Genomic DNA, 23246 nt, shown 5'->3' with positions numbered 1-23246 from the left:
GGGTAGATGAGTTAGGGGCTCTCATTCTGTTCTGAGAGATAGAGTTGGGGAAACCGGAGGAAAATACACCACAGCGGCCAGACTCTGGGCTCAGTGGGAGGCGCCGGGGTGCTCTGAGCTCAGGGCTGCGGGAGTGGGGAGGAAGGGCTGAGGTGGGGAGGACCGTGGGAGTGGGGGAAGCGCAGAGGCCAGACCATTTCCGGCAGTGCTGCGGAGGAACTCCAGCGCGGCCACGTGGGGAGCCGGGGAACCGGCGGTCTCGGTTTGCAAGTTTCTGAGCTAGTGAGCCAGAGGGACCGGGGGCTGGTATTTGACTGCAGGTCCCTGCAAGTGAAGCGCCTGGAGGGGGCAAAGAGGGGCGCGGCTTCCCTCCCCCTCCCTCGGGCTTCTGTACAAATAACAGTTTTGCAAAGGGCACCGTAGCTGATGCGCATGTTAAACAGGGCCTGGGGAGGTGGGAGAAGGCCAAGTCTGGGGCTGTGGCCTGGGCAGTTCTGCCAAGACCACCCCTCCCCCTCAGGAGGGTGCCCTGGAATTCAAGGGGATTCTGGCCCTCTGGCCCACCTGGCTACCTTGAAAGAACTCTCTCTGGGGGCTGGCTTGAGCCACACCCTAACCAGGAAGTGTGTGTGTGTGTGTGCGCGCGCGCGCGCGCCTGTAATGGCTCCAGCTTGTCTCTGAGCTGGAGATCCCAGGTCCCTGCCCACCGCCCCCCCCCCCCCCCCGCCCCTGTAGAGGAGGTTGAGGAGGGGGGCGGGGGCGGGGGCGGGGGTAAAGCTCCTTCCTCCTGAGGCCTGAGGGAAAGCTGATCTAGATCAACCCACTTCTGCTGCTTCATTTCACACCATCTCTTCCACAAGCCACTAACATCCAGTATGGCCCTCCTGACCCTCCTTCCCTGTTCCCATCACAGGTTCGAGACCCAAAAGGGTTTGGACTGCAGGAGGGTGGGGGGTGAGAAAAAGCCTCTTGGGTGTCCTCCTTCACACCTGCCCTCCCCAGACTGTCTGGTCAACCAGCCCGTTGCCAAGCCTCAGACTCAACTCCTCCCAGACCTGCCAGCCTTCAACACCCTCATGCCCAGCCCAATCCCCCTCACTCAAGAGTCCCCCTAGTCTGAAGCAGTCCCCATGACTCCTACTTGTCACATGCAAAGAGCACATGTCATGGCTCTTTATTTGCTGAACACCAACTAGATGGGGAACATGCCTCCTAGAAGTGTTCTCCTTTCTGTAGCTGGGATACCTCTCCTGGCTCTTCTCTTTTCCTTTTGGGAAGCTTCTTGGTCTCCTCAGTTGGCGCTGAAGGTAAAGAATCCGCCTGCCAATGCAGGAGACAAAAGAGACTCAGGTTCAGTCCCTGGGTCAGGAAGATTCCCCCGAGAAGGAAGTGGCAACCCACTCCAATATTCTTGCCTGGATAATCCCATGGACAGAGGAGCCTGGCGGGCTACAGTCCATAGGGTCGCCAAGAGTCGGACACATTTGAAGCTACGGAGCACGCACGCACTCATGCACTCAATCTCCTTTGCAGGCTCCTCTGTTCCTTGCCCATGGTATTGGTATGCCCTCGTTTCTCTCCTTGACCTTGTCCTCTTACTGGCACATCCTTCTCTCCAAGATTGCAGCTGTCACACCTGAGCCGACAACCCCTGGGGCTCCAGAAAACGCACCCGCCCACCTTCCATACGCCTCCACCTGGGTGTCCTGCAGCACCTCAACTCAGCAAGCTCAGTGATCTCCACCCCCTTTCCACACATCTGCCCCTCCCACCCCGACGCATGCCCAGCTAGTGACGCTGCCATCCTCCACCCAGATGCCCCAGCCAGGACCTGGGAGGCATCATTAATTAACTCGGTTCTTCACCCCTCTCCACAGCCTTCCCAGCCCAACCATCACCCCCAAATCTCCTCTTCTATCATCTTTTGCCTGGAATCTTATCTCCACAGCATATCAGAGATGTCCAAAATATCTCCCAGCTGTTCAGCCAACAAAATCTCTGCATTGCAGCAAAAGCCATCTTTATAAGATACAAATCTGATCATGACGCTCTCCAGTTTAAAACCTTTCAAGGGCTTCCTTTTAGCCTTAGGATAAAAATTAAAATTGCTTAGAACTTTCCTGGTGGTCCAGCGGTTGACAGTCCACCTGCAATGCAGGAGACACGGGTTCAATCTCTGGTCCAGGAAGATTCCACATACTTTGGAGCAACTAAGCCCATGTACCATGACTACTGAACCCCAAGCATCCTAGGGCCAGAGTTCCACAAGAGAAACCACGGCAATGAGAAGCCCATGCACTGCAACTAGAGTATCCCCCATTCACCACAACTAGAGAGCCCACGTGCAACAATGAAGACCCAGCACAGCCAAAAATAAATCATATTTTAAAAAACTAAAATTGCTTAATGGGGCTTACAAAACTTTTCATCTGATCCCAGTTACTTCTCCAGTGACTCTCTCAAAATCCACTCTAACACACCCCCATCTTGCCCCCCACCAATGGGCCCATTCCCTAACTTTGGTCCCTAACAGCCTAGAACAATCTCCCCTCTCCACTCCTCCCCCACTGCCTTCACACTGCTAATTCCTACTCAACCTTCAGGTCTTCACTTAATCACTACTTCCTCTGGGAAGCCCTTTGGAACTACCCAGGCCCCTTCTGTGAGGTGTCTCTCTGGCAAGTCACTTAAGTTCTCTGACCTTAGATTCCTCATTAATAAAATAAGGAGAGAGCCTTCCCTGGTGGTCCAGTGGTTAAGGCTCCCCGCTCCCAGTGCAGGGGGCTCCGGTTCAACCCCTGGTTGGGGAACTAGATTTCATATGCCACAGCTAAGAGTTTGCATGCCACAAGTAAAAGATTCCTCATGATGCAACTAAGACAAGGCACAGCCATATATATAAATATTTTTTAACTATTATAAAAAATAAAATAAGGACAATAATAATAGAGGTTGTCATGAGGATTAAACAAGAAAATAAACATAATGGATTAGTACAGTGCCTGGCATGTTGTAAGCACTCAATAAATAATAGCTGTTATTATTACATCTTCCACTAAAACCCTGATACAGTGAGTAGTGGCCTCTTCAGTATCTCCCACTGGGCCATAATTTAAGGGAGCACAATGTCTTGTTCACCTCTGAATGTCCAGCACTTAGCACAGTGACTGATGCAAAGGCATTTAATAAACATTTATTGAATAAATTAATTCAGGCCATCATTATTTCTTGTATGGATTAGCTCTCCTTCAGCCTAAGGAGAAGCTTAATTACCCCACAATCAAGCCTCCACCTACTCTTTCAGTAATTTTTCTACAACTAGGATGAATTACGCGACTTCCCTGCTCAAACCCTGTCGGAGGCTCCTGCTGTCTGTGGAAATGGCTGGGCAGTTGCTCCTTCACCTCTGCACCCACTCCTTCCACTGCAAACCCTCCTGCCTAGGATCCCACCCACTGGCTGCACTGAACCCCTAGAAGCAACCCCTGGAAGGGTTGCTTCCACACCCTCCAGCCTTTCTGCCCCAGCCTCAAATACCTTTCCAACATCCTGTGTCCCAGATGACACAACCTGGGGACCCCAGGGCAAAGCTGGCCTCGGAGGTATATATTGTTTGGCTCACAAAATGCATTTTCCTAATATATACTTGGTTTAAAATTTGAAAATATGATCATTTTACAAAATAATTCAGATTTATGGCTTCTCCTGAAAAAGCGCGGAGGTGTTACCATACTATGTTCCCCCTTCCCCAGAGCAACTCTTTCAGTAGACGGAGTTCGTATTGCTACACTCTCTCCGGTTGGCCCCAGTCTCACCCACCTGGTTTTACTACTTCTGTTATCTGCCTGGACCCTGGAGACACCGGGTCTGCAGCCCCTGCCAGCCTCACAACACTTTGATCCCATCCAGCTGCAGTGAAGACCTTGGCTCTGTCTCCTCAGCCGCCACCTAGCCCCGCCTCAGCCCCACGTCACCTCCTGCCACATCCACGAACCCCTGCTCCTTCGCCTCTCCCACGCCTTGTTCTACCTTGACCTCACTGAACACCCGCTCCTTCCATCCTCTTTCCTGTCCTATCTATTGCTCCTTCTCGAAACCAGCCTAGATCTTTTCTCCATCCCTCCACTCTTGCCAATACCCTCAACTTTCCATGCCTTGAAAACCCTAACCCTGAGCCACCACAACCAGACAGTTTTATCATTTCTACATTCCAGCTGTTGAGTAATTTGAAAAACTCCCAACACGTCAAGGTCTGTATGATGGTTAATTGTATATGTCAACCAGGCTGGGCCATGTTGCCCAGATATTTGGTCAAGCCATTATTCTGGATATTTCTGTGATGGTGTTTTTTGGATGAGATTAACATTTAAATTCGGAGAAGGCAATGGCACCCCGCTCCAGTACTTTTGCCTGGAAAATCCCATGGACGGAGGAGCCTAGTAGGCTGTAGTCCATGGGGTCGCTAGAGTCGGACACGACTGAGTGACTTCCCTTTCACTTTTCACTTTCATGCATTGGAGAAGGAAATGGCAACCCACTCTAGTGTTCTTGCTTGGAGAATCCCAGGGACGGGGAAGCCTGGTGGGCTGCCGTCTATGGGGTTGCACAGAGTCGGACACGACTGACGTGACTTAGCAGCAGCAGCAGCAGCAACATTTAAATTAGTGGACTTTGAGTAAAGTAGATTCTCTCACAATATGGGTGAAGGTTGAAGGTTCTAATGTAGCAAAGGTGACCTCCACCCTCTCCCCACTAGAAGGAAGGAATTCTGCCAACAAGACTCCCTTTGGACTCCAAAATCGCAACTCTTTTCCTGAGTCTCCAACCTGCCTGCCTCTCCCATCAGATTTTGAACTTGCCAAGGCTCCACAACTTCATGAGCCAATTCCTTAAAATAAATCTGTCTATATATACACATCCTGTTGGTTCTGTTTCTCTGGAGAACCCTGACTAACACAGTCCGTGCCCCTGAAGACCAGTGGTCCCCACTCTCAGCTGTCCGTCTCCTCCAAACGCAGTCTTCCTCAGGGTTCTTGGTAGCTGTGTCTTCCTCTCCCCCAACAGCTCTTCAGGCCCCAAACCTCCCTCCCCAGTGAGCTTCTACTTTCCAGGGAAAGCAGAGATATTCCGGAGGGAGCTCCCTTAGCTTTCTTCTTTCATCTCCCAGCCTTCCCCAACCCATTTCTCTCCACCCCTGCCCCCCACCAAAGGTATAAGATTTCTCTGCACCATTGCTCCTATTCTCTTCTCTGCTGGAAAGTGTCGTTCCTACCGCCACAGGCTAATACCTCCACTTCTGAGTGCCATCTTCTCCCTCCTCCGGGAGCCTCCCCATAAATTATACCTTCCGTTCTCTTTATCTTTAGTTTATGTTTTAAACATGTTTTATTCTACTTTATTAAAAAAATTTTTTTGGCTGCATGGCAAGGCACAGCACGACACATAATGTGAGATCTTATTTCCCCAACCAGGGATCAAACCTGCGCCCCTTGTATTGGAAGCATGAAGTCTTAACCACTGGGCCACCAGGGAATTCCCTCTTCAACTTTAAAAACAAAACAGATGAGATTGTTCCCTCCGGGTTGTACCCACAATTCCCTCCGGTTATCTGTCTCCTTCCCTTTGCAGCCAAGTTTCTTCAGAGAGGTCTACACAGTTCTAACTCCACCTACTCCCAGTTATCCCTGAACTCTTGCTATCTGGCTGCTGCCCCGCTCACCTGCAGGAGCCTACTCTGAAGGACACACAACACCCCTCAAGATGCTAGGCCTAGGGGCATTTAAAAAAAAATATTTATTTATTTGGGTCTGCTGGGGTTTAGATGTAGCAGTCAGGATCTCTAGGTGCAGTATGTAGGATCTACTTCCCTGACCAGGGATGGAACCCAGGGCCCCTGCCTTGGGATCATAGAGTCTTAGCCACTGGACCCCCAGGGAAGTCCCTCAGGGACATTTTTGAGTCCTGGACTCCAATCCTGACCTTCATACCATCTGACACTTCCTTTGCAAAACCATCCATCCACTTTCTCCTGGTTCTTCTCCTAAAGCTCGTTCCTCCTTCATCAGCTCCTCTCACTCCGTCTGTCCTTTAGACACTGGGTTCCCTAGTATTCTGTACTTGGCTTTCTTATCCTTCCCTTCCACCACTGTCTTCCAGGACTCTTCTACATTTCTGATTTTTAAAAATTGTTTATTTTTATTGTGTGGCGCTGCTGTGGGCTTTCTCTAGTTGTGGCCAGTAAGGGCTAATCTTTGTTGCAGTGCAAGGGCTTCTCACTGCGGTGGCTTCTCTTGTCCTAGGGCACAGGCTCCAGGGCATGTAGGCTTCAGTAGTTGTGGCTCACGAGCTTAGTTGCCCCTTGGCATGTGGAATCTTCCTGGATCAGGGATCAAACTAGCATCCCTTGCATTGCAAGGCGGATTCTTAACCATTGGACCACCAGGAAAGTCCTTACATTTATGATTTTAGCCATTGTCCACCTTCCCTTTCTTCATCCCAGACTTCTCTCCTGTGTTCCAGACTTATATACGTTCACTTCACTTCACTTCACATGAAAACATCGCTTTCATCTGACTTGCCCAAGATATTGGTGAAAAAAGTGAAAGCATTAGTCGCTTAGTCATGTCTGACTCTTTGTGATCCCATGGACTGTAGCTTACCAGGCTCCTCTGTCCATGGAATTCTCCAGGAAAGAATGTTATCAATTCTTGCATAGCAGCTAATCTCCAAATTTAGTGGCTTATAAAAACGAACATTTACTGAGAATCAGGAATCTGAGTAAGACTTAACCGGTTGTCTCATGAAGTTTCAGTGAAGGTGTCAGCCTGGGCCACAGTCACCTGAAGGATTGACTGGGTCCGGAGGATCTGTCTCCAAGCTCACCCATTCACATGGCTGTCGGTTGGAGGCCTCAGTTCCTCCTTGGATCTTGGCTGCTGCTGCTGCTGCTAAGTTGCTTCAGTCGTGTCCGACTCTGTGCAACCCCATAGACGGCAGCCCACCAGGCTCCCCCGTCCCTGGGATTCTCCAGGCAAGCACACTGAAGTGGGTTGCCATTTCCTTCTCCAATGCATGAAAGTGAAAAGTGAAAGTGAAGTTGCTCAGTTGTGTCTGACTCTTAGCCACCCCATGGACTGCAGCCCACCAGGCTCCTCTGTCCATGGGATTTTCCAGGCAAGAGTACTGGAGTGGGCTGCCATTGCTTGGTCCCTGCCACGTGGGCCTCCCCATGGAGGTGCTCCCATATCCTCCAGGAGAGCAGTCCATGAGAGCAAGGGGACAGGTGCGATGCCTCTTAGGACGGAGCCTCAGGAGTGACCTACTGTCGTTTCTGTCCTATTCTATTGGCCACATAGACCAACCCGGACACAATGAACCAGTCTCTTACCTGCCGCCAATCCATTCCCCACACTGTTTCCAGAAAGATCTTTAAACATGTAAAACTCCTCACAGGCTTCCTGTTTTCTTCAGCAAAAAAATCAGGCTCCTGGCTTCCTTGGTGGTCTAGTGATTAAGAATCCGCTTGCCAATGCAGAGGACACGGGTTTGATCCCTGGTCAGAGACGATTCCATGCCACAGAGCAACTAAGCCTGTGTACCACAACCACTGAGCCATCACTCTAGAACCTGTGCTGCACAAGAGAGGCCACTGCAATGAGAAGCCTGCGAGCCACAACTGCAGAGTAGCCCCTGCTCGCCGCAACTAGAGAAAGTCTGCAAGCACCAACAAAGATCCAGCACAGCCAAAAATAAATACATCTAAAAAAAAAAAAAAAAAAAGCCAGGCTCCTTAGAATACCTTACAAAGCCATTGGTGGCCTAACCGATGACTAGAGCTCTCACCATGTTCATCCTTGAATACTTCTTTCTAGCCAAGATGTATTGTTCACAGTTCCAGGAGGTGTCAGGATAAATCACATCTTTGAGTTTTTTCATGTGCTGTTCCCTTTTTTTGGAATATCCCTTTCCACTTAGGAAGGCTAACTCAGCAACTCTCCAAAAATCAGCAACTTGAGAGCAGGAGTTGTGTCTTGTCATCTCTGTTATTTCATCACCTAGTGTAGTACCCACCACAGAGATGTTGTTCAACAAATATTTACTGAATGAATAAGTGTGTGAGCAGGCTGTTCCCTCATGCCTGGTACCCCTTCGGTACGTGTGTTATAGCTGATCCACCACAGTCACTCACCCCCCACCCTGATCCCAGACTACCTTTCCTGCCCAGCCATCTCCTTTGCATCAATGCGTGCATGCTCAGTCGCTCAATCATGTCCAGCTCTTCGCAATCCCATGGACTGTAGCCCACCAGGCTCCTCTGTCCATGGGATTTCTCAGGCAAGAACAATGGAGCAGGCTGCCATTTTCTCCTCCAGGGAATCTTACTGATCCAGGAATTGAACCCACATCTCCTGCATTGGCAGGCGGATTCTTCACCACTTAGCCACCTGGGAAGCCCCTACATCAATGACATGGTTGGAAAAGCAAATTCTGAATTCTATCCCACCTCATTTTTTGCTCACTCTGAGACCTTCAGAATGTTATTTATTGCCTCTGAGCCTCTCTAGCCTTCTTTTGCACCAAGGGTTAATAAAAAAGAGAGGATAAGATAAATTACTTAAATTAATATTTATTGAACCAGATACAGTGCTAGGCACTCTTAAATAAATTATCTTGAGTGATAGTCATAGTGTCCTGATGAGACAGATTTTATACCCTTTCTATGGAAGAGAAAACTGCAGCTCAGAGTAGTTAGGTAGTTAACTTGGTCAAGGTCAGAAAGCTGAAAGATTTGAGGGAAGTCGTTGTGTCATGGGCAATATTAGAAAAAAAATAATAAAGACGCATCCCGTTGCATTCTATCATTGAACAACTGAGATTTTCTGACTCTCACAGCCTTTTCCAGCCTCGTATCTCAAGGACAGATGCTCAACCATTCATCACTGGACCAACATTTGGTGAGCACTGCATCTGACCTCTAGATCCAAGTTGCCAGGGTTTCCCCCAGTCTGCTACTATAGATTCTGACAATGGTCTCTACATTCCTCTTGCACCTTTATTTTTAAAGCATTTTTACATCTGCCATATGTTGCTAGACAAATGGTAAGGAAAGAGTCTTTCCATTTTCTAGGTGAGAAAATTGAGGTTCAAAGTGACTCACCTAAAGTTCCATGGCAGTGCCCATCAGAGGTTGACATGCCCACGAAACCAAGTGGCCGTGCTCTTCTAAGTGACTAAGACTGGCATTGCCAAAGGAGAAACAAAAGTATAATATATCAAGCAGACCTGGATTCTGATCCAAGCTCTTCTGGTTGCAAAACTACCATAGTTCAATTTAAGAAGAATGAAAGAAAGGAGGGAGGGAGGGAGGGAAGAAGGAAGCAATGAAGGGAGAAAGAGAGGAAGAAAGAAAGAACCACAGTTTAGAAAGAGTAGGTCTGTTTCAGGAGCTAATCTTTGGAGCAGAATAGAACAATCAGGAACTCTTCGAGGGCAAAAATTTATCTTACCTTCATATCCCTGGTGCCTAGCATAGTTCCAGGGACATAACTGGTATTTAATAACTATTTGCTATTTGGAAGGAAGGAGGCAAGGGAGGAAACTTGAGTGAGTTGAGAATCGAGAAACCAAGAGGGAGACAGCCTATAAAGAGTGGGTCCAAGAGAGAGACCCCAGGCATTTGTGGCCCTGGCTCGATTTCTCCAAGCCATGAGGAAATCCTCCAGAGGAACAAGAGTGCTGTGGCTTTAAATGACTTCAGCGTTGTCAATGAATCTGCTCTGCTAAAAGAGTTATCCTCTTGCTCCTGTGCTTGTCCTCCCCCTCCTCTCAGCTCCCCAAACCCTTCTCCGCGGCTGTGATGGGATAATTAGATGCGAGAGCTCAGCACAGATGATGCTCCAGTTGCTTAGCAACTAATGGTTTCCATGGAGACCCCAAAGCACAGCCTCCAGAGCAGCCAGTGAGCAGCTCGGCAGGGCAGGGAGAAGACGCAACTCTCAGCTCCTCCAGAAACCTGGGGAGGGCCAAGGGTGGGGAAGGGGGGAGGACTGAAGGGAGAGAAAGGAGGGTTTAAAGGCACAGGCCCCTCTTATCCTTTTAAAATCTGGTCAGAGCTCTGTCCTCCCTTACCCCACTCTGTCCCACTCATAATTTCAGATGGAGATGGGAGCTTAGGAGTAGACACAACATGACTCAGTCTGCAATAAACCCAACCTCTTCTCCTTTCTGCTGCTGGTTTGTGACTGAGATGGGACGTGATCTCTCCCAAGCCCAAGTGTAAACATCCTCCTGGCTGGGGATGGGATTTGAAGAGTACTAAGAAGATCCCTCACCCTGGAATTCCACCATTTAGTCTGTTCCCTCTCTCCAAAGTTCTCAATGTGCCAAAGATCCTCTTTCATTTTGCAGAATTATGATCGGATCTTATCTAAAAGGGAACAAAAGCCAAGGCGCAGGGAAAACAGAATTCATTTCTTCACCCAAAGGCAGCCTGTGCTGGGAGACAGGGGAAAAACACCTGACCCTGATCTCCAGCAGAGGATCCAGAGTGTGTGTGTGCGGCGGGGGCGGAGAAGGAGGCCATACTGAGCATCTGGTGACTCGAGTGTGTGCCTCCCAGGCTAGCATCAATCAACCTTACCTGGAAGCTCGTTAGAAATGCAGAATTTCAGGCTTCACCTCAGACCCACTGAATCAGATACTGCATCTTAACAAGATCCCCGGTGATTCACATGCACATTCAATTTGGAGAAGTGCTGGTCTGAGGCCCTCCCACTCTCCGCTTTGGTCCAGGAATCTGGTCTTTATTGTCACCCCCTGCTCAAACCCCAGGATGGGAGCTGACCTTTTCACTGTGGGGTACGGACACACCCTCACCAGCCCCTCACTTCCCTGGTGGGACCCTGGCCCTCTTCTGGGACTGGGGGAGCCAGAGTGGCTCCACAAGCGGAAAGACACACATAAACGCTCTCTGTGGAGATCTACGACCTCTCCTGACAAAGTATTCCACGTTCCACAAGTGTCTCTGAGTCTCAGTTTCCACATCCACGAAAGGAGCCAATAACGTCCACCGACTGGGCTGGCGGTGAGCGTGAGTGTAGAACAAGCAAAGCACCTGCCTGGGCCCAGGAGAGGTGCTTTCTCTTCCTGTCTGTTGTCTCTGCTCACAACTCCTTCAGGGCTCTCTAACCGAGCACAGGGGTGGGAGGGCCTTTGGAGAAGTTGTATCTCTCTTTCATTTTCTCCCTCCGTCTCTCTCTCCTTTATTCTGAAACAGTTCTGCAAATGTTGTTGACCAAAGCTGATGGTATGCCTCCCCCACCCCTACTGGGCAGGTCAGTGCCCACCTCTCCGATCTCTGGAAGGCCTCCATGGCATCCTTGGAGGATGGGAAGCCCTGTGTGCTTCCTGGCACCCATACCCCTCCCTCTGCCTCTCCCAGAGTTCAGTGCCTGGGCCTCAGTGGATGCCAAGAATTGAGGCCCTGGGCTCTGATGCCCCGACCCTGTCCTGCCGGTTTCTCTGTTTCTCTCCCGTTCCTGCCCAGCCAAGGCCCTTTCAGGAGCCCCTCAGGGTGACTCCCCTCTCTCCACACACCAGGGCAAACTCAGTACTTGCCACCCTCCTGGGAAGACCCCCACCACATGGGGGGTGGTCCTCTACAGGCCGGGCTCCAGATACTCTTGCAGGCGGGAACACTCATGCTTTTACATGTGGGTGTCCCAGAAGAAGGATTTTCCACCCCCACCTCAGCTCCCCTGCCCCTCTGCGGTGACTAAGCCACGGAGATCCAGCCAGGCCCTCCCCATCCTGGCCTGAGGGCTAGCTCCCCATCCTGAAAAACCTGTTTGGGGGCCTCCCCTGAGGCTGTTGGTACCCAAGGAGCAGGTTGGGCAGGATTCCCCTCGAGCTCCTCCCACCCCCCCAAGACAAAATCAGGCAGCCCTAGGGGAAGGGCTTCAGTTGCCTTAGGCAGTCACAGCCCGCCAGCACCCACCCCATCTCCCAGCCCAGCGATGGCATCTCCGTGGCCTGTGCGGACCTTGTCTTGGATCCTGATTCTGCTGGCTGTCCTGGCCCCCGGGGCTGCAGGTCTCTGCCATCTCTGGCCAGGCTGGGGAGGGGCTTGGAAGGGGGCTTCTGGAGAGGAGGCACTGTGCCTTCCAGGGCTGTCAAAGAGGGGCTGGTCTGGCCAGCTGGGGCTGGGGAACTGGTGATGGCGGTGACCAGGCATCAGTCACTGGGCCCAGGGCACACGCCTGTCCCCTTCCAGATTCAGGAGGCAGGCAGGAGTGGGGAAGAGACCAAGGCTTTGGACAGGGGTGGGGTTGGGAGCTGCCCTCTCCTAGCACCCCTGCATCCGGAGGCTTGGAGGAGTACCCAGCTTCTGCAGCCCAAGCCTGCCACCTGGTGGTCATACAGGCAAAGACTCGTGTTCCGCAAACAGACCACAGAGTGGAAAGGACTCTTCATCCTTAGAGAGGACCCCCAGGGGTGGAGTGGGGTGGCCAATCTGCTGGCGAGAAAGGAATTGATCCTCCCCTGAACTCCTTCCTGGCCCCTTAGCTGACTTCAACATCTCAAGCCTCTCTGGTCTGCTGTCCCCAGTGATGACGGAAAGCCTGCTAGTTGCCTTGCCCCCATGTCACCTCACAGGGGGCAATGCCACACTGACTGTCCGGAGAGCCAACGACAGCAAAGGTCTGCTTCTCGCTCCCAGCACCCCCTAGTGCCCATAGATCCCTTCCCAGGATACTCAGGCATCCCTCCTCCCACTCTCCCTTCCTATTGACCCCCTTTTCCCACCATCCATACTCTAAATACTGCCCTTCTCCTTGGGGCCTTTCGAAGCTTGACCCTGCCTTTCATCACCAATTTCCCGCCCAGTGGTGAGATCTAGCTTCGTGGTGCCTCCGTGCCGCGGACGCAGGGAGCTGGTGAGCGTGGTGGACAGTGGGTCTGGCTTCACGGTCACCCGGCTCAGTGCATACCAGGTGACAAACCTGGCACCAGGAACCAAATACTAGTAAGTACCAGGCCCGGGCCTGGGGCACGGGTGGGAAGGGCTATAGGAAGAGGAGCTGGGCCCTGACTTTGGTGGCGGTGGTGGTGGGATGTGGTGAGTATGGGGGAGAGAATGGGGGCACTGCTACCAGAACAGGCCTCTCCTGGACACAGCTGTGCAGGGGGAGGCCTGGACTCCCTCATACTCTAAGTCCTGCACACTGACTGAGGATTCTCTCCCCTCCTGAACCTCACCGCAAAAGCATTTCCTACCTCGTGACAAAGGGGGCATCCACCGAGTCCAGCAGAGAAATCCCAATGTCCACATTTCCTCGTGAGTAGTGTCTCAGGGCCCCAGAGCCTTCCCTGGCCCCTCTTGCCCCATCCCCCACCTGCCCCTTCCTATCCTCCCTTAGCTTCTCTGCCTTCCTCTATCCTCACACTGAGCCCCTGGCATTTTAAGTGGCCGCTGACACATTTCCCCGCACCACTAAACTTTGTGGGTAGTGACCGTGTCCGATTAATTTCTGAATCCTCAGTGCCTCACATAGGAGATGCTTCATAAATGTTTATCTGATGATTCATTGGTTGGTTGGATGAATACACGGATGAGGGGATGGCTGGCTGGATGAATGAATGAGGGGCCGGGCTGGGAGCCTTGGGCAGGGTGGGGGCCCTTCGTGCCTAGAACTGCCTCCCTCCTCTCTTCTGACAGGAAGGAAGGCAGAATCCATTGGGCTGGCAATGGCCCGGACAGGGGGCATGGTGGTCATCACGGTGCTGCTCTCAGTCGCCATGTTCCTGCTGGTTCTGGGCTTGATCATTGCCCTAGCACTGGGCGCCCGAAAGTGAGGAGGACTGCCCTGGGGAGCAGACAGCAAGTCCAAGGCACTGTCCGTGTTCTTAGCCCGGGGCTCTGCGTCTGCTCTTATCTCCACTGCTGAGAAGATGGCCTGCTCCCAGGCCACAGGCACCAGGCCTGGGATCCTTCAGTGCCATCACCTCCCCTCCCTTCTCCACTACAGCCCTCTCCTCCCTCCGTCCCCTCCTCATCCCCTAAGGTGTCCCCTTGGCCCAACACTCCCTATTACTGCCCTCACCCCACTCCTGTCAGAATTGGTTTTTCTCCCATTTCACCTCTTTAACCGCTCTACCCCTGACAGACAGGAATTTTTCCCTCCCCCAGTGAATTAGTCCCTACAATAAAGCCTGATACCACGTTGCTGTGTGTGTTTCTCTTCAATGGGCTCCACTTTGGGCTTCCCCGGTGGCTCAGCTGCTAAAGAATCCACCCACAATGTGGGAGACCTGGGTTTGATCCCTGGGTTGGGAAGATCCCCTGGAGAAGGGAATGGTTACCCGCTCCAGTATCCTGGCCTGGAGAATTCCATGGACTGTATAGTCCATAGGGTCGCAAAGAGTCAGACACGACTGAGTGACTTTCACTTAACTTTCACTTTGGGCAAACGTATAGAATCTATGTCCAGGCTGCAGCTGCTCCCAGTCCTCTCTCTGCCCTGGAACCCCAAAGTTACTTTTCCCAGGAAGTAGGAAGGTGTGGATGAGATAAGAATCCAAGAGTCAGAGTTCTCAGACCCACACCTGGACTGTGGGTTTTACACCATCCAAGGGCCCTGGGGTGGGAGTGAAGCCGAGGCTGGTCCACCACATGGGACCCAGAGGCCTGAGGGCCTTTGTGAAAGCCAGGAGCCAGGAGAGCAAGGGGAAGTGCTGCAGAAAGAGAGGCTCTGACCAAAAAACAACCCAGAGGGCCAGGACTTCCCTGGTGGTCCAGTGGTTAAAAATATGCCTTCCAATGCAGGGGTTGCTGGTTCAATCCCTGGGGGGAACTAAGATCCCACAACTAGAGAAGTCCAAGCACCATAATTACTGAGCCCAAGCACTCTAGAGCCTGTGCTCTGCAACTAGAGAAAGCCCTGGCTTTCTTCATCATGATGAATAACCAGCACAGTGAAGGGAAAAAAGCCAGAAGTCTACCAGAGTGAAACCCAAGGACAGGGTGCTGGGGATGGGGCAGGGAGGGGGGAAGAGGGGTTACAGTTACAGGGGGAGTGAAGAACAGGCTAAAGGGCACTAGGAGAAGAGAGAAGAAGTGGAACACCCTGCCAGAGGGTGCAAAAGTGGTACTGTGAGTAACCAAGGGGAATGAGTGGGAGTGGTCACTTGTGTTCTCTCCAATATGTTATTCCTTCTAAGGATCAGTGATCTTTGCCTTGCTCTTAGGGTAAAGACCAAAATTTTTGTGGTGACTTTCAAGGCCAGCCCGGGGTCTGTCCCCTAACTACCCCTCAGCTCTCACTATATCCCTTCTAATGTCCTGCGTTCCCTCTTGCCTCGAGGCCTTTGCACAGACTCTTCTTTAAGCCTGTGTGCGTGCTAAGTCGCTTCAGTCATGTCTGACTCTTTGCAACCCCATGGACTGTAGCCCACCAGGCTCCTCTGTCCATGGGATTGTCCAGGCAAGAATACTGGGGTGGGTTGCCATTTCCTGTTTCAGGGGGTCTTCCCAATTCAGGGAAGACTTCCGTCACCCACATTGCAGGCAGATTCTTTACCATCTGAGCTACACAGAAGCCCCTTCCTTAGGCCTACACTGCTTTTAAGACCACCCCCACCCCCAATTCCATTCTATTTGCATAGTTAACCCAGCTTCTCCAGGGAAGCCTTCTCTGACCTCCACCCCACCCCCACCATTAGGTTGGGTTCTCCCATTTTGTCTTTCATGGCATTACTATCGTTTATTACTATGTTTATGTGATTATTCAGTGGTCTTCCCTCCAGACTTTATGTTCCCTGAGAGTTGTCTCTTTGCTCCCAAGGGCCTATAGTACCTTTGTGGTTCCTGGGACATGGTGGATATTCAATACCTATTGTAGAACAAGTGAGCAAATGGATGAATCAACAAGCCCCTGAAGAGAAGGTGAGGGCTAGGAAAAGTGCCAAAAATTCTGAAAATGCAATAATAAATCACACAGAGCTAGAAGATCCTGGAGAGGGAGGCAATGGAAGAGAAAAACAACAGCATTTTTTAATTCCACAAACACTAACTTAGTGTTTATTGTGTGCCAGGTGCGAGAAATAAACTGTGAAAAGACACTCTTCCTTCCTTATAGAACTTACAGAGAATTTAGGGGAAGAGAGATTCCCCAAAGTGTGAACAGGTAAATAAAATTTCAATAAGTGTCATGATAGATGACAGGAGGTGAACAGGGGACCCTCCTTAGTTTGGGTGGGTTCAGCTCCCCTGAGGCCTGAAGTCAGGAAGGAGGGTCAGGGAGAATCCATCAGGCCCTTCTTCCCATCCTAACTGGACCAGCCAAGGGAGGTATGGTGCCCACTCTTCTTGTATTGTGGGCAGAGCATCAGCTGTCCTTGTTGTTCAGTAGCTAAGTCTTGTTGACTCTTTGCAACCCCATGAAGTGCAGCATGCCAGGCTCCTCTGTCTTCCACTATCTCCTGGAGTTTCCTCAAATGCAGGTCCATTGAGTCTGTGAGGCTATCTAACCATCTCATCCTCTGCTGCCCGCTTCTCCTTTTGACTTCAATCTTTCTTCAATCTTTCAGGGTGTTTTCTGAGTTGGCCCTTCGTATCAGGTGACCAATGGTGGTAAAGAATCTGCCTGTCAAGCAGGAGACCCTGGGTTGGGAAGATCCCCTGGAGAAGGAAATGACAACCCACTCCAGTATTCTTGCCTGGGAAATCCCATGGACAGAGGAGCCCAGCAGGCCACAATCCATGGGGTCCCAAAAGAGTTGAACACGATTTAGCAACTCAGCAACAACAACAAGAGCACCAGACATGGAGCCAAACTGTGCCACACATTAGAATCATCCAGGAGATTGGAGAAGGAAATGGCAACCCACTCTAGTGTTCTTCCCTGGAGAATCCCAGGGACATGGGAGCCTGGTGGGCTGCCGTCTATGGGGTCTCACAGAGTTGGACATGACTGAAGCGATTTAGCAGCAGGAGACTTTTAATAATCCCAACACTCAGGCCATATCCTACACCAGAATCAGAATGACTGGGGGTGGGAGTCAGGCATTAGTACTTTTTAAAGATCCCCAGGGGATTCCAACATGCAGCAAAGTTTGGAAATTACTGATATATACATTATTTATTTATTAATTTTCAGTTTCCCTCCTGCCTGCGCTCTGCTTCTAGAGTTCTGTCAAATGGATGTGGGTAGGGGGATGATATAAACATTTTTAAAGTCATGGTCATCACCATCACCATGATCATCACCATACACATGGACATCACCAGATGGTCAACACCGAAATCAGATTGATTATAGTCTTTGCAGCCAAAGATGGAGAAGCTCTATACAGTCAGCAAAAACAAGACCGGGAGCTGACTGTGACTCAGATCATGAACTCCTTATTGCCAAATTCAGACTTAAATTGAAGAAAGTAGGGAAAACCGCTAGACCATTCAGTTCAGTTCAGTCGCTCAGTTGTGTCTGACTCTTTGCGACCCCATGAATCGCAGCACAGCCAGGCCTCCCTGTCCAACACCATCTCCCAGAGTTCACTCAAACTCACGTCCATCGAGTCGGTGATGCCATCCAGCCATCTCATCCTCTGTCGTCCCCTGTTCCACTTGCCCCCAATCCCTCCCAGCATCAGAGTCTTATCCAATGAGTCAACTCTTCGCATGAGGTGGCCAAAGTACTGGAGTTTCAGCTTCAGCATCATTCCTTCCAAAGAAATCCCAGGGCTGATCTCCTTCAGAATGGACTGGTTGGATCTCCTTGCAGTCCAAGGGACTCTCAAGAGTCTTCTCCAACACCACAGTTCAAAAGTATCAATTCTTCAGCACTCAGCTTTCTTCACAGTCCAACTCTCACATCCATACATGACCACAGGAAAAACCATAGCCTTGACTAGACGGACCTTTGTTGGCAAAGTAATATCTTTGCTTTTCAATACGCTATCAGGTATGACCTAAATCAAATCCCTTATGATTATACAGTGGAAGTGAGAAATAGATGTAAGGGACTAGATCTGATAGACAGAGTACCTGATGAACTATGGACAGAGGTTCCTGACACTGTACAGGAGATAGGGATCAAGACCATCCCCATGGAAAAGAAATGCAAAAAAGCAAAATGGCTATCTGAGGAGGCCTTACAAATAGCTGTGAAAAGAAGAGAAGTGAAAAGCAAAAGGGAAAAGGAAAGATATTCCCATTTGAATGCAGAGTTCCAAAGAAGAGCAAGAAGAGATAAGAAAGCCTTCCTCAGCGATCAATGCAAAGAAATAGAGGAAAACAACAGAATGGGAAAGACTAGAAATCTCTTCAAGAAAATTAGAGATACCAAGGGAACATTTCATACAAAGATGGGCTCGATAAAGGACAGAAATGGTATGGACCTAACAGAAGCAGAAGATATTAAGAAGAGGTGGCAAGAATACACAGAAGAACTGTACAAAAAAGAGCTTCATGACCCAGATAATCACGATGGTGTGATCACTCACTCACCTAGAGCTGGACATCCTGGAATGTGAAGTCAAGTGGGCCTTAGAAAGCATCACTACGAACAAAGCTAGTGGAGGTGATGGAATTCCAGTTGAGATATTCCAGATCCTGAAAGATGATGCTGTGAAAGTGCTGCACTCAATATGCCAGCAAATTTGGAAAACTCAGCAGTGGCCACAGGACTGGAAAAGGTCAGTTTTCATTCCAATTCCAAAGAAAGGCAATGCCAAAGAATGCTCAAACTACCTCACAATTTCACTCATCTCACATGCTAGTAAAGTAATGCTCAAAATTCTCAAGCCAGGCTTCAGCAATACGTGAACCGTGAACTTCCTGATGTTCAAGCTGGTTTTAGAAAAGGCAGAGGAACCAAAGATCAAATTGCCAACATCCACAGGATCATCGAAAAAGCAAGAGAGTTCCAGAAAAACATCTATTTCTGCTTTATTGACTATGCCAAAGCCTTTGACTGTATGGATCACAATAAACTGTGGGAAATTCTGAAAGAGATGGGAATACCAGACCACCTGACCTGACTCTTGAGAAATCTGTATGCAGGTCAGGAAGAACTGGACATGGAACAACAGACTGGTTCCAAATAGGAAAAGGAGTATATTGTCACCCTGCTTATTTAACTTCTATGCAGAGTACATCATGAGAAATGCTGGGCTGGAAGAAGCACAAGCTGGAATCAAGATTGCCGGGAGAAATATCAATAACCTCAGATATGCAGATGACACCACCCTTATGGCAGAAAGTGAAGAGGAACTAAAAGCCTCTTGATGAAAGTGAAAGAGGAGAGTGAAAAAGTTGGCTTAAAGCTCAACATTCAGAAAAATATCATGGCATCTGGTCCCATCACTTCATAGGAAATAGATCGGGAAACACTGGAAACAGTGTCAGACTTTATTTTCTGGGGCTCCAAAATCACTGCAGATGGTGACTTGCAGCCATGAAATTAAAAGACGCTTACTCCTTGGAAGGAAAGTTATGACCAACCTAGATAGCATATTCAAAAGCAGAGATATTACTTTGCCAACAGAGGTCCGTCTAGTCAAGGCTATGGTTTTTCCAGTGGTCATGTATGGACTGTGAGAGTTGGACTGTGAAGAAGGCTGAGCGCCGAAGAATTGATGCTTTTGAACTGTGGTGTTGGAGAAGACTCTTGAGAGGCCCTTGGACTGCAAGGAGATCCAACCAGTCCATCCTAAAGGAGATTAGTCCTGGGTGTTCATTGGAAGGACTGATGCTAAAGCTGAAACTCCAGTGCTTTGGCCACCTCATGCGAAGAGTTGACTCACTGGAAAAGACCCTGATGCTGGGAGGGATTGTGGGCAGGAAAAGGGGACAACAGAGATGAGATGGCTAGATGGCATCACAGACTTGATGCACATGGGTTTTGGTGAACTCCGGGAGTTGGTGATGCACAGGGAGGCCTGGCGTGCTGGGATTCATGGGGTCACAAAGAGTTGGACGTGACTGAGCGACTGAACTGAACTGAAAATCATGATGATACAAACATTAAGGGCTTCCCTGGTGGTTCAGATAGTAAAGAATTCGCCTGCAATGCGAGAGCCCTGGGTTTGATCCTTGGGTAGGGAAGATGTCCTGGAGGAGGGCAAGGCAACCCAATCCAGTATTCTTGCCTGCAGAATCCCCATGGACAGAGGAGCCTGGCAGGCTCTAGTCCATGGGGTTGCAGGAAGTCGGACATGACTGAACGACTAAGCACAGCACAGCACATTCATTCTTTGCTTCCCTGGTGACTAGGTGGTAAATAATCTGCCTGCCAATGCAGGAGATGCAGGTTTAATCCCTGGGTCAGGAAGATCCCCTGGAGAAGGAAGTGGCGACCTACTCCAGCATTCTTGCCTGGAGAATCCCCATGGACAAAGGAGCCTGTTGCGCTACAGTCAGTCCATGGGGTGGCAAAGAGTTGGACACCACTGAGTGACAAAGCACACAATACAAACTTAAAATTTACGACTTTAACCATCTTTAAAATACATCTGTTTGGCTGCCTCGGGTCTTAGTTGCGGCACAGGGGATCTTTTGTGAGCTCTTCACTGAGGCATGTGGATTTCTCTCTAGTTGCCCCAGGGATGTGGGATCTTAGGTTCCCAACCAGGGATCCAACCCAAGTCCCCTACATCGCAAGGCAGATTCTTACCATGAAAGTCCCTGTTTCCACATTTTAAATACTGTGAATAGGCAGTCTTGAACATGGGTATAAAGATATCTATCCAAACCTCTGATTCCAGTTCTTCAGGGTATTAACCAAGAAATGAGACAGCTAGATCATATAGTAATTCTTTTATTTTTTTCTTTTTTTTTGAGAGCCTGCATCATTTTACATTCCCACCAGTAATTCACAAGGATTCCAATTTCTCCACATCCTAGTCAACACTTGTTATTTCCTGTATTTTCTTTGTTTATTTTTATAATAGCCATCCCAATGGATACGAAGTAGTATTTCATTGTGGTTTTTATTTGCATTTCTCTACTGTTAATGATATAAAAGCACATCTTTTCATGTGCTTATTGGACATCTGTATTTCTTCTCTGGAGAAATGTCTATTCAAGTCTTTTGCCCATTTTTAAACTGGGTTGTTTGGATTTTTTGATGATTTGTGGGATTTCTTTATACATTCTGGGTGTTAACCTCATCAGAGATATGATTTATATGATATTAACATTTTCAAATGATACATTAATTTAAAAGGGGCTATAAAACGGTAGATCCATTACAATAACTTTTTATATAAAACAAAATGAAACACAGGAAAAAGATTGGAATACTATACATCAGAATGTAATTAATTATTATCTCTGGTGGATAACAAGAATGATTTTTGTTTTCTTGTCTTTTTCTTTGTGCTTTCTGTATTTCCAAGTTTTCTGTATCAGGCATGTATTATTTTTATAACTAGGGAAATTATCATAAAATTACTGTTATTATTGATATTAAAGGTAGGGTGCCAGTAAATTTTTTAAAAGGAAGTTGTTGTTTTCACCATAGTTAAAACAACATTTATTGAGGGTCTCCTACATGCCAGGTACTACTCTCAAAGTTTCCAGTCTAGTAAGCAAGCAACTGGCAACACAGTACAGGGTGGATGGGCTCTGATGGGAAAACCCAGAATGCACAAAGAGGGGGCTGCCTCACCCTCTGGCCAAATATGAATAATTTAAGGATAAAACAAATACAGTACTGAATTATAATCCACTCTGTAACATATGATTTCCTTGGTGGCTCAGATGGTAAAGCGTCTGCTTACAATGTGGGAGACCTGGGTTTGATCCCTGGATTGGAAAGATCCCCTGGAGAAGGAAATGGCAATCCACTCCAGTATTCTTGCCTGGAAAATCCCATGGATGGTGGAGCCTGGTAGGCTACAGTCCACGGGGCTGCAAAGAGTCCGACACAACTGAGCGACTTCACTGCCACTTTTCACTTTCTGTAACATAAGAATCAATCTTTTGAGTCCATACTGATAACAAACAAATATGTGATAAAGAAAAGTTCTTCTTTACAAAAGAATGTGCTGTGCTGTGCTTAGTCCCGTCTGACTCTTTTGTAACCCCATGAACTGTAGCCCGCTCTGGTTCCTCTCTGTCCATGAGATTTTCTAGGTAAGAATACTGGAGTGGGTTGCCATTTCCTTCTCCAGGGGATCTTCCTGATCCAAGGATTGAACCTGCACCTCCTACATTTGTAGGTGGAGTCTTTATCACTTCGACACCTGGGAAGCTCTTACAAAAGACTGCCAACTAAAATAAATGGAGATAGAACGATAGATAGATTTAGAAAAATCAGGGAACTCCCTGGCAGTCCAGCAGTTAGGACGCAGTGCTTTCACTGTCATGGTCAGGGAACTAAGGTCCCACAGGATTGGAGGTGCAGTCAAAAAATATATATAAAATAAAATCATTTCACACGCATCATAGTAATGATTGATTTAGGCAAGAATCATAAATGGACACTAGAATTAGTGGGTACAAATTTGATGAGAAACAAGATTTTAGATCACTTTAATATATCTCCCCACAAATTGCTTACTAATTACAAAAGAGAGAAAAAAAAGGTACCTTCATAGTTGAAAAACATAATGGATACCACTAATAATGAGACAAACTGACATCACGGGTCTCTTAATGTGATGTACTAATAAGGAAACATCTCTTCTCTGACATTCTTGCCAAAATTACATAATCTAGTTATGAGGAAACAGGAACCTAAACTAAAAGACATTCTACAGAATAAATGGCCTGTACTCTTCAAAATGCCAATGTTATGAAAGATTGAAGTCTGAGAAATTGCTCCAGATTAAGGGCTAAAGAGACATAAAAATTAAATGCCTTGCATGATCCTGAAATGGATTCTAGATAATAAAGCAAAGTCATATAAAGCACATTATTGGAGCAATTGGTGAAATTTGAATAGGATCTGTATTTTAAATACAGTATTGAATCCATAAGGGCTTCCTTGGTAGCTCAGCTGGTAAAGAATCTGCCTGCAATGCGGGAGACCTGGGTTCGATCCCTGGGTTGGGAAGATCCCCTGGAGAAGGGAATGCTACCCACTCCAGTATTCTGGCCTGGGTCACAGAGAGTCAGACACAGCTGCACTCCTCTCTGCGATGGCCCACACTATGTCTTTGGAGTGTGCTTATCTCTGAATCTGAATAAATCTACTTCTTACCTATCAAAACAAAACAAACAAAAAGAGAATTGGACACGATTG

The 23246-nt window shown here is 48.7% G+C and overlaps 1 protein-coding gene across 1 annotated transcript; it reads left to right on the top strand.

Moving 5' to 3' along the window:
- Positions 1 to 11796: 11796 nt before the first annotated feature.
- UPK2 (uroplakin 2) lies at positions 11797 to 14218 on the top strand. Its single transcript, XM_006078658.4, has 5 exons — positions 11797 to 12090; positions 12565 to 12699; positions 12886 to 13024; positions 13266 to 13336; positions 13718 to 14218. Exons 1-5 carry the CDS (start codon positions 12015 to 12017, stop codon positions 13852 to 13854), a joined length of 558 nt encoding a protein of 185 aa, XP_006078720.2. The 5' UTR covers positions 11797 to 12014; the 3' UTR covers positions 13855 to 14218.
- The last annotated feature ends 9028 nt before the right edge of the window (positions 14219 to 23246 follow it).

Source organism: Bubalus bubalis, chromosome 16, assembly GCF_019923935.1.
Source record: "Bubalus bubalis isolate 160015118507 breed Murrah chromosome 16, NDDB_SH_1, whole genome shotgun sequence".
NCBI classification, from domain to species: domain Eukaryota; kingdom Metazoa; phylum Chordata; class Mammalia; order Artiodactyla; family Bovidae; genus Bubalus; species Bubalus bubalis.
Note: the sequence above shows the minus strand (reverse complement) of the source record. Positions and strands in the feature narration are given on the sequence as shown.